This window comes from Emydura macquarii, unplaced genomic scaffold (assembly GCF_026122565.2).
Source record: "Emydura macquarii macquarii isolate MOO-44397 ecotype Brisbane River unplaced genomic scaffold, CSIRO-AGI_Emac_v2 contig_499, whole genome shotgun sequence".
Lineage (NCBI taxonomy): Eukaryota > Metazoa > Chordata > Testudines > Chelidae > Emydura > Emydura macquarii.
Window position 1 is genome coordinate 668,163 of NW_027130636.1, and position 16,099 is coordinate 684,261.

A 16,099-nucleotide genomic window follows, 5' to 3' on the forward strand; every position below is an offset into this window, starting at 1 on the left:
GAACCGTGTGAGTATGGGAGTCTTTAACTTCCCAGATACTGATGGGAGGACAAGTCCTAGTAATAATTAGAGGGCCCAGATTTTCCTGGATATGACAACTGACAGATTCTTTCACCAAATAGCGCTGAACCAACAAGAGGGGATGCCATTTTAGATTTGGTATCAGTGAGTAGTGAGGACCTCATAGAAGAGCTGGTTGTAGGGGACAACCTTGGTTCAAGCGACCATGAGCTAACTCAGTTCAAACTAAATGGAAGGATAAACAAAAATAGATCTGTGACTAGGGTCTTTGGCTTCAAAAGGGCTAACTTTAAAAAATTAAGGGAGTTAGTTGGGGAAGTGGACTGGACTGAAGAACTCATGGATCTAAAGGTGGAGGAGTCTTTGAATTACTTCAAGTCAAAGTTGCAGGAACTATCTGAAGCTGGCATCCCAAGGAAAAGGAAAAAAAATCACAGGCAAAAGTTGTAGACCAAGCTGGATGAACAAGCATCTCAGAGAGGTAGTCTAAGAGAAAGCAGAAAGCCTACAAGGAGTGGAAGATGGGAGGGATCAGCAAGGAAAGCTACCTCTTGGAGGTCAGACCGTGTAGAGACAAAGTGAGAAAGGCCAAAAGCCAAGTAGAGTTGGACCTTGCAAAGGGAATTAAAACGAATAGTAAAAGGTTCTATAGCCATATAAAAAGGAAGAAAACTAAGAAAGAAGAAGTGGACCACTAAGCACTGAGGATGGGGTGGAGGTTAAGAATAATCTAGGCATGGCCAAATATCTAAACAAATACTTTGCCTCAGTTTTTAATTAGGCTAATGAAGAGCTTGGGGATAGTGGCAGGGTGGCTAACGGCAATGAGGATACAGAGGTAGAAATTTCCACATCTGAGTTAGAAGCCAAACTCGAACAGCTTAATGGTACTAAATTGGGGGGCCTGGATAATTTCCATCCAAGAATATTAAAGGAACTGGCACATGAAATTGCAAACCCATTAGCAAGGATTTTTAATGAATCTGTAAACTCAGGGGTTGTACCGTATGACTGAAGAATTGCTAACATAGTTCCTATTTTTAAGAAAGGGAAAAAAGTAATCCGCGTAATTACAGGCCTGTTAATTTGACCTCAGTAGTATGCAAGGTCTTGGAAAATATTTTGAAAGAGAAAATAGTTAAGGACATTGAGGTTAATGATAATTGTGACAAAATACAACATGGTTTTACAAAACGTAGATCATGCCAGACCAACCTGATTTCCTTCTTTGAGAAGATTACAGATATTTTAGACAAAGGGAATGCAGTGCATCTAATTTACCTAGATTTCAGTAAGGCATTTGATACGGTTCCACATGGGGAATTATTAGTTAAATTGGAAAAGATGGGGATTAATATGAAAATTGAAAGGTGGATAAGGAACTGGTTAAAGGGGAGATAACAATGGGTCATACCGAAAGGTGAACTGTCAGGCTGGAGAGAGGTTACTGGTGGAGTTCCTCAGGGATCGGTCTTGGGACCAATCTTATTTAACTTTTTTATTACTGACCTTGGCACAAAAAGTGGGAATGTGCTAATAAAGTTAGCAGATGACACAAAGTTGGGAGGTATTGCCAATACAGAGAAGGATCAGGATATCATACAGGAAGATCTGGATGACCTTGTAAACTAGAGTAATAGAAATAGATGAAATGTAATAGTGGAAAGTGCAAGGTCATGCATGTAGGGACTAATAACAAGAATTTATGCTGTAAACTGGGGATGCATCAGTTGGAAGTGACAGAGGAGGAGAAAGACCTGGAGGTATTGGTTGATCACAGGATGACTATGAGCTGTCAATGTGATGTGACTGTGAAAAAAGCTAATGTGGTCCAAGGATGCATCATACGAGGTAGAGATAGGGAGGTGTTAGTACCTCCCTATACAAGGCATTGGTGAGACCTCATCTGGAATACTGTGTGCAATTCTGGTCCTCCATGTTTAAGAAAGATGAATTCAAACTGGAACAGGTGCAGAGAAGGGCTACTAGGATGATCCAAGGAATGGAAAAGCTGCCTTATGAGAGGAGAATCAAAGAGCTTGGCTTGTTTAGCCTAACCAAAAGAAGGCTGAGGGGAGATATGATTGCTCTCTGTAATACATCACAGGGATAAATACCAGGGAGGGACAGGAATTATTTAAGTTCAGTGCCAATGTAGACACAAGAACTAATGGATATAAACTGGCCATCAGGAAGTTTAGACTTGAAATTAGACAAAGGTTTCTAACCATCAGAGGAGTGAACTGGAATAGCCTTCCCAGGGGAGCAGTGGGGGCAAAAAACCTAGCTGGCTTCAAGACTGAGCTTAATAAATTTATGGAGGGGATGATATGATGAGACAGCCTAGTCTGGCAATTAACCGACCTTTGACTATTAGCGGTAAATATGCCCAATGGCCTGTGATGGGATGTTTGATGGGGTGGGTTCTGAGTTACTACAGAGAATCCTTTCCGGGTGTCTGGCTGGCGAGTCTTGCCCACATGCTCAGAGTTTAACTGATCACCATATTTGGGTCGGGAAGGAATTTTCCCCCAAGGGCAGATTGGCAGAAGCCCTGATTTTTTTTTTACCTTCCTCTGCAGCATGGGCATGGCTCACTTACTGGTGGATTCTCTGTACCTTGAAGTCTTGAAACCACGACTTGAGGAGTTCAATAACTCAGTCGTAGATTAGGGGTGTATTACAGGAGTGGGTGGGTGATGTTCTGTGGCCTGCATTGTGCAGGAGGTCAGACTAGGAGATCATAATGGTCCCTTCTGACCTTAAAGTCTATGAGTTCTCAGTGGGCAGCTGCCATTGAGAGTTCTCGAGGACCCAGCTGCTGCTGCCTCTGCTCCTCCATACAGGAGATTTTCTAACCTTTTTGGCAAAATGAGGATGGAGGAAATACAATCAGAGTATTTAAAAAACAAACAAACAAACCCCACCCTTTTCCCTTCATTTTGCCCATCAGACTTTCTTTTCTACAGAAAGTTGAGGAAGCAGGAATTGCCCACGAGAACCTATGGGCAACATTTTCCAGAGTGCCTAGAAGGGTATGCCTGCACTGCAAAAAAACCCCAAAAACCTGAAGCAGTAAGTGTCAGAGCCTGGGTCAACTGATTTGGGCTTGTGGGCTCTGGAGCTAAAAATAGCAGTGTAGGCATTCGATTCTCCCCTCTTGCTGGTTTCGGAGCCCAGGCCCCAGCCCAGGCAGGAAGATGTGCCCTGCTATTTTCAGCCTCATAGCATGAGTCGCATGAGCCCGTCAGTTGACGTAAGCTCCGATGCTCAGTGCTGTGTGGGTTTTAGCTGGACCCAAGCAATTGGTTAGGTTTACAAAGATATTTCGGTGCCTAAAGAAGCAGTTAGACAGCTAGTGGGATTTTCGAAAGCTCAGGTGCCTAACTCCCATTGGAATCACACTCCAACTGAAATAAATGGGATTTAGGTGCCTAACCTGCTGAGGCACTATTGCAAATCCTACTCAGTGCCTATCTGGATCTTTAGGTGACTAAATAGTTTTGTGAATTCAGCCCTTAGGAGTTTAAGTCCATGTACTTCTAAGTGCCTATGCTATTTTCAAAAATGGGATGTAAGCTTCTAAGTCACCTAGGAAAATGTTATCTCGAGACCCCGCTGAGCTCCTGGCTATCATTTCTTGGTGCCCTTGGCATGGAGGTGAACTTTCAAATGGCAAGAATAAGGTGAGTTCTGAAGCTCCCCCTTGTAAAACACAGTCCCCACTTCCATGGAAAAAGAGTAGCCAAAGTGTCAGTTTCAAACCCGAGCTGCAGACTTTATGAGTCTGCATATTCTGTTTGGCTCCTTGAAAGCTGTAGTGCCTCAGCTCGCAGAATAATAAATCAAATGTTAAACAGCAGTCGGGAGATGTTTTTCCTACAACTTCCCCCTTGGACAGGCATAACAATTTCATAGAGAGCAAACAGAGTAACAAGCTGTGACTCGTGTGTTTGTGCCGGACACTCATGATGCCTGAACTCTGCCAATTACTCTCATGCTTCCCTTTGTCATGTCTTTTACTACATAGATAATCAGCACAGAATGTAAGGAGGGCAGCCAGCTAATACGTGGAGAGGCAGCTTAGCATGTCAGTGAAGGAGAATCTCATTTAATGGCCATCAGGTGCCGTGCAGAGCCCTAACCAATGGCAGGGCAAAACATCAGAGGTCTGTGCTTTGCACAGCTTCACGTGGTAATTTTGCTTCATCTAAACACTGTGGCCAACTTTTCTCGTTAGAATCTGCCACTCTCATTATAGTTTTGGATTGTTTTCAGTCTAACTAGTTCCTGGGGGAAGGTGGTCTGAGATGCGCCTCATAATCCTTTCCCATGTTTGGCTTGGAGCGTCTTTATAAAGTATCATGTTTAATGGGTACCCAACCTTACCCACTCAGCCACAAGGCTGGTGGAAAAGCAGAGTCCTTGCAAAAGTAGGCAGAGTCACTCCATGGTTTCCCAAACTTGTGGATAAAAATGTCTAGTACAGCTAGTTGGGTAGTAGATTTTCCCCTCCATGGAGAATTTTGATTTTTTGGCAAAATATCGAAAACCAAAATATTTTAATTCAAAATCGTGCCATGGTGCCTTGTCTGAATTGTAGTTGGGGAACTTTATTTATGCTCATTTTCGTCTATGGGCTGGGTTCTGTGGCCAGACTGCGTCTCCCATAATGCAGCCCTTTCCCCCTCTTGGAAGTTGTAGGAGTCCCTGGCCATGGTGCAACACAGCAGACGTAGCTCATCCAGAGCAAAGACACATAAGCTACATCTTCCATGAGGTGCCATTTTGAATCAAAATATTTTGGGTTTCACAGACACTCGGGTTTTTTGAGGGAACATTGACATTTTCTGTGGGAAGCAGACAGTTTTGTGAGGATTATTATTTAGCTGAAAATCCAATTTTCTATTGAAAAGCAGTTTTGATGGAAACTTTTCAACCAACCCCACCGTCTAGCCAAAGATCATCATCAACATGTATAAGTGCTACCACCGGGCACCCCATATAACTCTTAGGAGCATCCCGTCCTCTCCCCACACCCCAGTGGTGGATTGTCTCTGGTATGACTCTAGGTTCTGTTCACAGAAAGATTTCAATGAGGGGGTGACTGCCCTATCGAACAGGGAGTCTGCAGCAATGCAAGGAGGAGCAGATTCCAGGCCAGCGGGTTTCTGCCAGCAATGCAGGGCTTCCGTTTTTCAAGGTTTATTAATATCATTCTGGGGTGTTTTTTTTTTTTAATCAATTTTTGAGTTCTCTGAATATGTCCAAAAATCAAGGGGATGGGGTGGGGGGAAGTTGGGGATTTTTGGAGAAGTGTTTTTGGATCACTTCCCAAAATGTGTCTAAATACAATCTACTTTAATTTTTGTTACATGTATAAAAAAAAAGACTCTAATTTAAGCTTTTATCCTTGTTATTGAACTCGTGGTTTAGCGTTTAATGCATTTCACATCTCTCTCCCTGGCACTAGGCCTACATTTTTTACCACACATATATTTACTATAATAAGCAGCTAATATTTAACAATGAAAAATATACTAAAAATACAGTTACCGTTGTCTAAAGAGATTTGTCCTTTTCCATCACAGTAATGTCCCAGTGTAGTCAAAGACTACAATGTTTATGAAGTTAAGAACTACAATTTCCATCTTCAAGCAAATTAGATTTTTAAAAATGTTAATACCTTTTTTTAAAATTGTATTCACAGTTGTAACTATGTATTGTTTTAAATCCCATGTGTGTTTGTACAATGCTCCCAATCTGCAGAGTGTCCAGTAGAAATATAGGAATATGTTGTCACTCAGTAGCGTGCCCAGCATGAATTAATGTTAGACAAGAGTGAGAGAGTAGGACATTGCTTGTTTAAACAAATTGCACTGGGAAATGGGGGAAGTCAACGTGAATTGAGTAATTATTTCTGGTATTTTTCTGCTGTGTATGAGATAAACACCAATTTATTTTTTTGTTTAGGGATGTTTTGTGACTATTTATGAGGTAGAAGCATAAAAGCAGCAGTCCTAGAGACATGGTACTTACCGATGTACAGGGGAGAATTGTTTGCGTCAGCAAAGTCATCCACATAGGAGATCCCAAATGGCTGGATAGGAACAGTTCCAATCCCAGCCAACAGCTGGGCAACAACCATCATTGCCCATATGCTAGTTGCCTCTTTGCCGGGGTCCTTGGTGTTGCTGGGACACACAAACATGTCCTCCTTGTGGCAGAGATGGGCTTTGGTGTGATTGGTGTTACCTGGAATGAGACGGTATGAGTGTTAAAAACCCAAGCACCCACTTGCTGACCATCACAGCTGGCCCCTATGCCCTGTCATCATGTAGAACCTCACATCATATCCTGCCCTCAGTTCACCCCTGTCTTCTTTAAGGTTGCGTAAGTGTTACTGAGGTCCTATTCTGAAGCAGTATGAGAGGTGATGCTGCATGAGACGTGAAAATCCCAGCTTGACATTCAGGGCCCAGGCTGACTTTACAGGGCTGGCTTTTGTAATTGTAAACTAAGCGGATGATATACGCTGAGAGAGAATAAACTCTACCACACCATGTGAATGGTCACCTCAGGGAGCAGGCCCACACGAGATGGCTGGAGCACTCCCCACTCAACAGTGCACAGCTGAGGCTGAGCTAATGACCTAGACGCCTCTTTAAGCATCCTTATTGGTGGTCACACATGCTTGGGGCTGCACGTCAGCTAGAACTGGGAACGTCCTCGTTTTAATCAGCAGTTGTGATCGCCTGCACATTGCTTCAAGGCATGACATTACCTTTAGTTTCAGGTGTCAGTGGAGAAAGGGAATTGAGCAGTGACTTGTCAGTCCAAGATGCCACTTATGGCAGAGAAGTGAGGATAACTGCGTTCATCTAGAAGTATTATCCTAGGAAGTTACAGATTAGCTTTGCCAGAGAGGACCCTGAGTTCCTCACAAAGGCCAGAGTGAATCTGGTTTCAATCTATTGATCAAAGTGCTTGAGGGTCCCATTTTAAAGCAGGAAAAATAATAATGAATATTTGGGGCAAGGGAAATCTGTATCCAGTGTAGCATAAAGGAAGGCATCATAGATGAAACATAATGACTTCAGGGTATTTATTCACTAGGTCTTTTTATTCTAGTTTCTTGTTCTCCCCAATTGTTTCAACATTCCCAGCAACTCTGTTTTAGTTAAGAAAAAGATTTTGTGGCTTCTCTGTAGTTAGAGCAAATTACAGCAAAGCAAAAACAAATGGTTGTCAGGTGATTATGGGTTTTCGCTGGCGTAATAGGACTGTGCATCCCAATAAGAGGCTACCACAAAAATCCTTATGCAAGTTCATTAAAAGCAGCTCTTGCATGTGAGTGGTTTGTGCTTTCGGCATGAAGGAGCCTCCATGACCATTGGAGATTTTTCTTTAAAGAAAAGCAGAAGCCAGATGACCATATTAAGGATTAATCTCATGCCAAATATTTTTAAATGAAGTTGGTTGCAAGCTAATGAGCACAGAAATACACCCCAGACCCACACATTACTATTTCTCTTCTGTTCAGCACTCTTCATTCTTGTCACTTAGAGAAAGCTACCAGACAGATTTCCATTTAAAACTAACTTAAATAGTGCACAAAGAAAAAAACCTTGGTGTGCCCAGGGATCACACAATTTAGGAAAAGGTAACTTGAGCTAGACACCTCTAGCATTAAATGTTTTTCACCTTCTTTGGAATCAGAGCTCAAGAACAGCCAGGGCAGGGGTACAAGCAAGGGCAACTGAGACTTTGAAAATGTTCTCTTATAGCTTGGATGTCCAGCTCACCTCCAGCCCAAGGCCGTTCTCACTGAAGTCAGGCAGAGTAATCCCCTTCACTTCAGTGGGAGTTGGCTAGGTGCTTTCCTAGCCATTCCTCTTCTCCGTTCTCTTCCCAGGGCAATCATTGCATCTTCTAAGATTGCTTTCAAATTACACAATCGGCAGCGAGCTAGCAACATCCTGTGGAGGCCTCTGGTTTTTGGGTTGGTTGGTTTTTCCTACCCAGGGATAGAGATTCATTCTTACATTTAAGGAGTGGGGTTTTCAAAAGGATCAAAGGGCCAGGTTTCTCAAGGTATTTAGATGACTAAAGAGGCAGATGGATGTCTAATGGGATTTTCAAAATGTCTACTCCAATAGGAGTTAAGTGCCTAGAGCCTTCAAAAATCTCACTAGGCATCTACCTGCATCTTTAGATGCCTAAATGCCTTTACAAATCTGTCCCTAAGGGATTTAGGAATTTTTTAGAATCCCACCCAAAGCTCTTTGAGGCAGGGACCACATATTCTTATGTGTTTGTATAGCACCTAGGATGACAGGGACCTGATCCTGACTGGTGTATCTGGACACCACTGCAATATATATTGTAATCATAACAGTAAGAATATCTTAACCCACAGGGATACCCGGCGCTCCCGACAAGCATTCTGAGCTTTCCACCTAAACCTGTGGCAATGCAATTTCCCGGAAATGCACATAGCCAGCTGTCAGGGGATTGCCTCTGGGAACCACACTACCATGACAGCAGGCTGGAGGCTGGCACCAATGGGCTTTATAGAAGGTTGTCTAGTGCAGCATGGCAAAGTAATCTGTCCTCTTTTCTCACTCCCTGAAAACTTATCTCAGAGCCAGTTGATTATTCAGTGCCCTCTAGTTCTAGATAGCTTGAATGACAGATAGTGGTCAACTCAGTTCGCCAGAACACTTCATTAGGATCCTGTGAGATGCTGCTTCTGGGAACTCAGGGCATTGAGCATCTCGCAGGACTGGGTCTATAGAGAGGAAAGTAACTGCACCACCATTTCATGCCACCAGATAACAGCCCAATGTGCATGACTGGGCTTATGCAGCACCATATCTAAACACAAGGCCTTTTCCATCATTGGGCCCACACCAGTGTGCAGTGCGACAGCATTCGGCACATCAGTGGGGAGCATGGGTAAGGCTCCTGCCATTCCACAGCCCCAGGGCCAAAGGCACAATTTATGCAACAGCACAGCTTCATGAAATTCTGGGTGCACAAGACACACTTCATGCGAATGCCGCAATCAGAAGCCATACAGCTGGGTTTTGGTTCAGGCATTTTAACATATGTGACTCTAGTAAGAAAAGAATCAGAGCAGATGACACCTGCTGCCTGATTCGATTCATTTGTCAATATGAAACAATTCCTGTTGTAAATCCAATGTGTCTTGATCAGTTCAAAAACTGTCCGGCTGTGATAACAAGGCTCCGTGGGAAGATCACTAGGACACATGGCATTTGTCTGACATCCTATCCATGGGCCAGTTTGTTAATCAGTCAACTTTAAAAACAAAAATGTTTGGGCATGGGTGGAAGTGAGGCAGCTAGCAATATGGATAAGAACCTGGTTTTCATATTGGAGAACATGTAGTTCAGCGGTGAACAGTTGTTTTTAATTATGTTTAACAGAACCTGGGCTTCAGATCAGCACTGATCATGGCAACTTTCCCAGCGCAGGGGAGAGCTGACCTGGAATAGCAAAACAAGGGCGTTTTGCCTTAACTCCACCTGCCCCTGCAGCAGAGTTAGAGATAGTCAGATACCCATTGTTGTTATTTATATTCCAGTAATGCCCTCATTGAGACTGAGGTCCATCAGACCCGGTCGGTGCTCCACAAACACAGAGACAGCCCCTGCCTCAAGTTATTGCAGGAGTGACACATGCCCTCCGGGAGGGAGACTTTATTGAGTGAGTCCATGTCTTCCTTTTTACAGAGAGGAAACATCCAATAAGTCTAAGGGTTGGGTTTTCAGAAGAGATCAGCTCCCATTTGGACACTAAAATAAGTGCCCAGATTTCCAAGGGAGTTCAGAACCCAATGTGCCGTGGTGAGTAGTTATTTCTGAGGCCTTTACTTAGGTGCCTACATGGGAGCTGAGTGCTTGTGGAAATTTGGCTCCAGCTGAGCTGGCCCTGGAAGGAGGAAGTTACAGACTCCTGACTGGCGCTGCCTCAGTCTCCAGCCAGTCTGAAATGGTACCACCAGCAGTCACATCTTGCCAGGCAGCAAACTGGGGCTTTTGCTGGCACATGTAAACCAAGGAGTGCTGGCTGGTATGCCTGAAAATGGGATCGTGCTTGTGGGAACAGGAAGCCAAGCGGATTATATACAGATTAGATTTTTGGATGCCTCCCCCTCAATGTTCCAGGATAGTCACTTAAGGAGGGGGCTAGAGCACACATCAACATCATGCTTCCAGGTCTTCCTGCTTGTCAAGAGAATTGCTCTGGTGTCAGGGCCCAGGAAGACTGACGCATAACAAGCAGAGAGACATGCAGGCATATCCATTAACTTCTCTGGGCAGTCAACATATATCCACCAAATAAGAGATCTCCCCGGGGCCCCTTTGGCCCTAATCCAGCTTGGCATTCAGTTAAATAATAAGACCTGATAGGCACGTCATTTCATAGGGATTGCAGCATGCCTCAAGGGTGTTAGAAGATGTTAGAGCTGAGGGCCAAGTGGGTTTAAACCCTCCAAGACGTGCAGCAATTGCCCTGAAGTGCACTGCCTGGGATGCCTCAGTGTTACTATGCAACCAAATGAATATATACACGGGAGCCAAAGCTGTGCAGTTGCACGGCTCTAACGAGCCAAGAGACCCACAGTCCAAAAGTTATAATGTCATTTACAAAGCCTTCTCCTTACTGGAAACGTCTCCACACTCCCTTGCAAAACAATTGCATTTGTCTCATTTCAGTTATCAGCTCCAGGGGCAGGCACATTAGCTACCAAGTGTTTGCAAAGCTCCACGTATATGTACAGGATTCACTGAATGTTGATGAGTTTTCATATTACGGCAGTGTCTAAAGGCCCAAACTGAGATCAGGGCCCCATTGTGCTAGGCGCTGTACACAGATATAATCTCTGCCCAAAAAAACTTGCAACCTCAGTATACAAGGGCTGGGTAGAGAAACAGACATGAAGTGACTTGTTCCAGGAATCAGATCCAGGTCTCCTGACTATCACCTCCCGTGGCCCACATGGCCACTCTCTGAATAAACATCTGTCAGGAGAGCATTTGTTTTCAATAGCTCGTTTAGCTTGTTTTACTGCTAATCGAAAGAAATCAGTCACTAACAACAACAGTGCCGCCAACTCTAGCAATGACTCCCAAGATGTGTGGTTTTAGAGCCTGCAGTGGGCAGCTCTTGTGATGACACAAAGTTCTTCTGTTCCTGCCATTTTCAGGGCTGGTTTGGAAACACCCGCACGGCACTCTGGGATCACAGAACGGGGTCCTGGCCTTGCCACAAACCAACAGTCTTCACAAAGGGCCCTGTGGGAGCAGACTGGAGCAGAGGGTTGTGGCAATGGGAGAGGGAATCCAGGAAGAGCTGCTGCAAGATCTAGGGGGCAGGGAGGAAAGGAAGCACGGGTGGGAAGGGGAATCTAGGAAGCACTGTTGCTGCGTCCCAGGGACAGGCAAATCCTGGGGCAGCAGAGAGGAAGGATAAACAAAATAAAAATGAAGTATTTTTAGCTATTGCTGCAACTAATTATAATTAGATCAATTTTTTCAACTGAAACATCATCATTATTATTGGATAATTTATATAGTTGATCATAATTATACAAAGCGGGGACAAAGATTTAAAAGAAATGTTTGAAATGCATTGACTATGAAGTAGTAATTTTAAAAAAAATATTCAAGGTTTATCAATGTAGTTACTGCACTCAGAATGGGTTGTGTAGCTACATCAAACTGTGGCCCAAAACCATAAATCTCTCTGGTCTTAAATCTTATCCATCTAAGCATCAGTCTTGATGTCAGTCCACACTGTCCATCTGTCTTAGGGTTTGTCCACCAACCCATCAGATTTGAGGTCATGTTTTCTAAAATAAGGGTATGATTCTCTGTCTGACTTATGAATGAGCAGGTGACTGTACAGGAGAATAGAAGGAGAAATTGGGGAGGAAGAAACTGGGGAGGAAACAGGGGTGGGTGGGAGGGAAGGAAGGGAAACTAGGAGGATAGAGGTCAAGACAGTCAGGAAATGAATGACATTTTGCCTGTGTTAGGGGTGAGGAGTCAGTGGAGTCTCTATCCAAGCAGCCAGGGAGAGGGATGCATCTCTGTGTGCATTAAAGGTTGTCTTTTCAATCTGACATTACCACACATGCAATGGCAGAGGAGAAGAGGAGACTCAAACTACACAGTAAAAACCACAATTTGATGGGTTTTCAAATCTCAGGATTTGGGGGCCAATCTTGTGATTTCTGATCTCTCACAGCTGGCAATACCGTAATGATTCCACAGTCCAATTCAGTTCTTTTACATGCTCTGCGCCCCCCCGTGCATTCCTGACAAACAGGCAAAGAGAAGGAAAGGGTCACGCTGCCCCCTGAGGATGAGTTACACCCCCCAGGAGGAGATCAAGTCACTTACCGACGTTCGTTACGGTGAACTCATACCGGTCAGACAGGAAGTGTGGAAGGGTCACCAGGAAAGCCCCCAAGGCCAGCAGCAGGCCTCCCAAGCCAATGATCCTGGGGCGGTGAACGCGACTGCCGAAGTAGCTGACGAAGATGATGAGGACGATATTACCAATCTGGAGCGGGGAGAGCAAAGCAGAGAGGATGTCACAGAGCGTGAGTAGGAGCCGCATGTCAGAGCTCACCAACAAAGCAGAGAGTTTCTCTGAGCCCCTTTCCCTTTCTTCTTTGTGGTGGGGGTCATGACAAAGGCATCATCACCCACAATGTGCTGAGTCAACACCCCCCCCGCATCTGTTCTGACAGCACAGACTTAGTGCTTGTGGCTGATGGCAGGGAGAGGCTGGAAGAGGGAAAGAGAAAAGAAGCAGGGAAAGTGAGTGGAGAGAGGGAAACAGAAGGATGGTCTCAAAAAGAATGAAAGTATGGAGGGGGAGAATGAAAGTAGAAGAGGGCCCAATGGAACAAGAAGAAAGATGGGAGAGAGACAGGCCTGCGGGTCTCTGGTGCCCCCACGGCACCAGCAGAGGAACAGCCACAAAACCAGGAAAGCAATGCTTGCCGCAGTCTGACCTTTTATGGCCGAGGAGAATCATAGAACCATAGGGTTAGAAGGGACCACAAGGTTCATCTTGTCCAACTGCCGGCCAAGATGCAGGATTTATTGTGTCTAAACCATCCAAGACACATGGCTATCCAGCCTCCTTCTGAAAACTTCCAGCGAAGGAATTTCCACAACCTCCCTACGTCATCTGTTCCGTTGTCCTACTCTTCTTACAGCTGGAAGTATTTCCTGAGATTTAATTTAAATCTGCTATGCTGGAGTTTCAGCCCATTGCCTCTCTTCCTCTCCATGGCAAGAGAGAACAGCTTTTCTCCCTCTTTTTTGTGGCAGCCTTTCAAGTATTTGAAGACTGCTATCAAGTCCCTTCTCAATCTCCTCTTTTCCAAACTAAACATACCCACTTCCTTCAGCCTTTGCTCACATGGCTTGCATTCCATCCCTTTGATTATCTTTGTCGCTCGCCTCTGGATCCTTTCCAGTTTCTCTACATCCTTTTTATACATTGGTGACCAAAACTGGACCCTACATCCAGATCTCTACACCTACATCCAGGTCATTAATAAAGGTGTTAAACAACACCAAACCCAGAACAGATCCCCGGGAACCCAGCTGGAGACCTCCCTCCAAGCTGACATCATTCCATTAATAGTTAATTTTTGTTTGTGATTGGTTAATATGTTAGCGTGAGGGCCAGAGAAGGCCAGATGGTGGTTTAACTGGACTTGACTTCACTCTTTGCGAGGAGTCATTTGCTAGGAGTCAATAAATATCCCCTTCGGGGTAAATTGTGCATTATTACTGGTTTTTAAAGAGCGACATTATTGCGCATGTGCTAAAGCTCTGCAGGTTTCCTTAAAATGCCGACATGGAGCATCTGCATTTCAAACTTGGCTTCTCATTGTCTGGATTGTCATGAACTGGGGCAGGCTCTGCCAGAAGAAAGGGCTCCACTCTGCTTAACAGCTGTCACTGCTGGATGATTTAGGCTTCTTCGTATCCTCAGCGGGGATAAACTACCAGAGCTTTATTGACATATGTCAGACTGTGCTGATTCACAACAGGTGAAGATCTGATCCTAAAAAGCTTTCAACACACACATAAAAATATGTTTCATAACAATCCCTCTCAGTTTTCAGTGTTGCACAAGGCTTTGAATAAATGACTAACACAACTAAAACCCCACATGATGCTTTGGAAGTGTCCCTTTTGGAAGCTGGCATAAACTAACAAACTCTCAAAATTCAGTGATAAAGTCACATTCCATCACCTACTTTCCCATTTGTTCCTGGCAGAGATAGGCTCTGGCTCGCGAATCTGGATATCTGTAATGGGAGGCGCTGTTTGGATCTAGGCGTTCAGTTTCAAGCCATTTCCCTAATTCTGCTATAGAGATCTCAAAACATCTAGCTCTTTGCACGACAACATACAACCCATAGCCAGAATGGGCGAGTTGCATAAAGTTATAATTACGTGGGTTTTGTCAGTTTGGAACAAACTTAACATTATTAAATTCTTTAATTGTGTCTAAATATCCTTCTTTGTATATTTGCATGGCCAGACTCGTTTGTCCCATGTGGTTCTTGATTCCTAGAATTTCTTTAATAGTAAATGAAAAAACTTTATAATCCCAGAAAGACAGGCAGGGGAGCTGACAAAGACATTATAAAGTGTCGAAACAAAGACAGCTCTGTTGTTTGAAAATCAATGGTCTTTGAACAGGATGACAAAGACCGTTATGTCAATCCTTCCCAGTTACTGCTATAATGGAATGTTCCACATTCTGTCTGCCTTGCTCTGAAGATGAAGTCACTAAGCACAGGGCAATATATTTTATGGATGAAAAGTACTGGGGACGTTGGTAAGTCTCAGCTGTGAGTGGTAGGACATGGTTTGGTGCTTTGCCAGAACATTTCAGGGCGATGGACGTTATAATCACTTCAAGCTGGTTATTTGGCCCGTTCCAACTGGAATTTTTGTGTCTGCTGCTCTTGAAGTCAGTGGTAAAAGTCCCATTGGGTTCAAGGGAGCAGACTCGGGCATGTGCCGAGTGCTTCTGTATATCTGTAAGGCTAGAATTTTCAAAGAGGGACTAGGAGAAGTGGGCAGCAGGAACTGGGCAACTAACTCCCTTAGGCGTCATTGAAAATCCCACCCTAAATCCATAATTTGTCAGCTGCGCATCCCATGTGGATAAAGCAAGTACCATTCAAAGTGAGCTGAGTGCTGGCATTTCCTCCCGAAAGTGCTGAAACCATGACTGTGAACACAATATATTAGACTGTCATATGAACCAGAAAAATTGGGTGTGTTTATTTCACAAAACACACCCAATTATTCATTTTAGGGTGCACATGTATTTCACCAGGGGTTACACAGCCAGAGGAAAAAAATAATTCCTCAAAACTGAGCAATCAACGACTTCCACTCCCCACACAAAGACGTGGGGAAAGAAATGGGCCTTGCATCATGCCCTAAAGGTTGACAAATATGGGCTCGGCCAGACAAGTTCAGGAAATAAATTCCAGAGATTAAGACTTTCCAATAAGAACATTTAGTACCCAAACAATTACATGTAGGGCTGTTAGTCGGAGTGCCCTAGTGACCTCAGAAAGAGAGAGAGATATACAGTGAATTGCAATAATCTAACCTAGAAGTCACTGAGGCAGAGATCCCAGTGGCGACCTCCCAATCCAAGAGAAAACAGTCACAAAAATCTGGCCTGGCATAAGTGAGAAAAAGGTGTGTTGGTGCACCAGTGGTTACAAGAGGAACCAGGGTTCCAAAAGCACTGCTGTGAACTGCTTTGGGAGAGAGAGAGAAGAGACTTCCCTCAATGATGGAGACGGAAACACATACACACACACCCTTATTACTTATCCTCAGGATCCCTCCCCCACCCACTATGGGCCAGATTTTCAGAAGGGCTCAACACATGCCACACTGAGCTCTTCTGAAATTCTGACCCCAGTTCTGGGTGCAGTGCACAGGGAAATCAGGCCTTGAACTCTCTTGGAAAATCTGATCACATAGCA

At 44.2% G+C, this 16,099-nt stretch overlaps 1 protein-coding gene across 1 annotated transcript in view; it reads right to left on the reverse strand.

Moving 5' to 3' along the window:
* SLCO2A1 (solute carrier organic anion transporter family member 2A1) overlaps positions 1-16,099 on the reverse strand; it is a 104,015-nt gene that overhangs the window by 29,409 nt on the left and 58,507 nt on the right. The window contains exons 4-5 of the mRNA XM_067538703.1: positions 12,456-12,618; positions 6,061-6,276 (exon numbers count right to left, since the gene is read on the reverse strand). Coding sequence (XP_067394804.1) covers positions 6,061-6,276; positions 12,456-12,618 — 379 coding nt within the window. The remainder of the gene's footprint in view (positions 1-6,060; positions 6,277-12,455; positions 12,619-16,099) is intronic.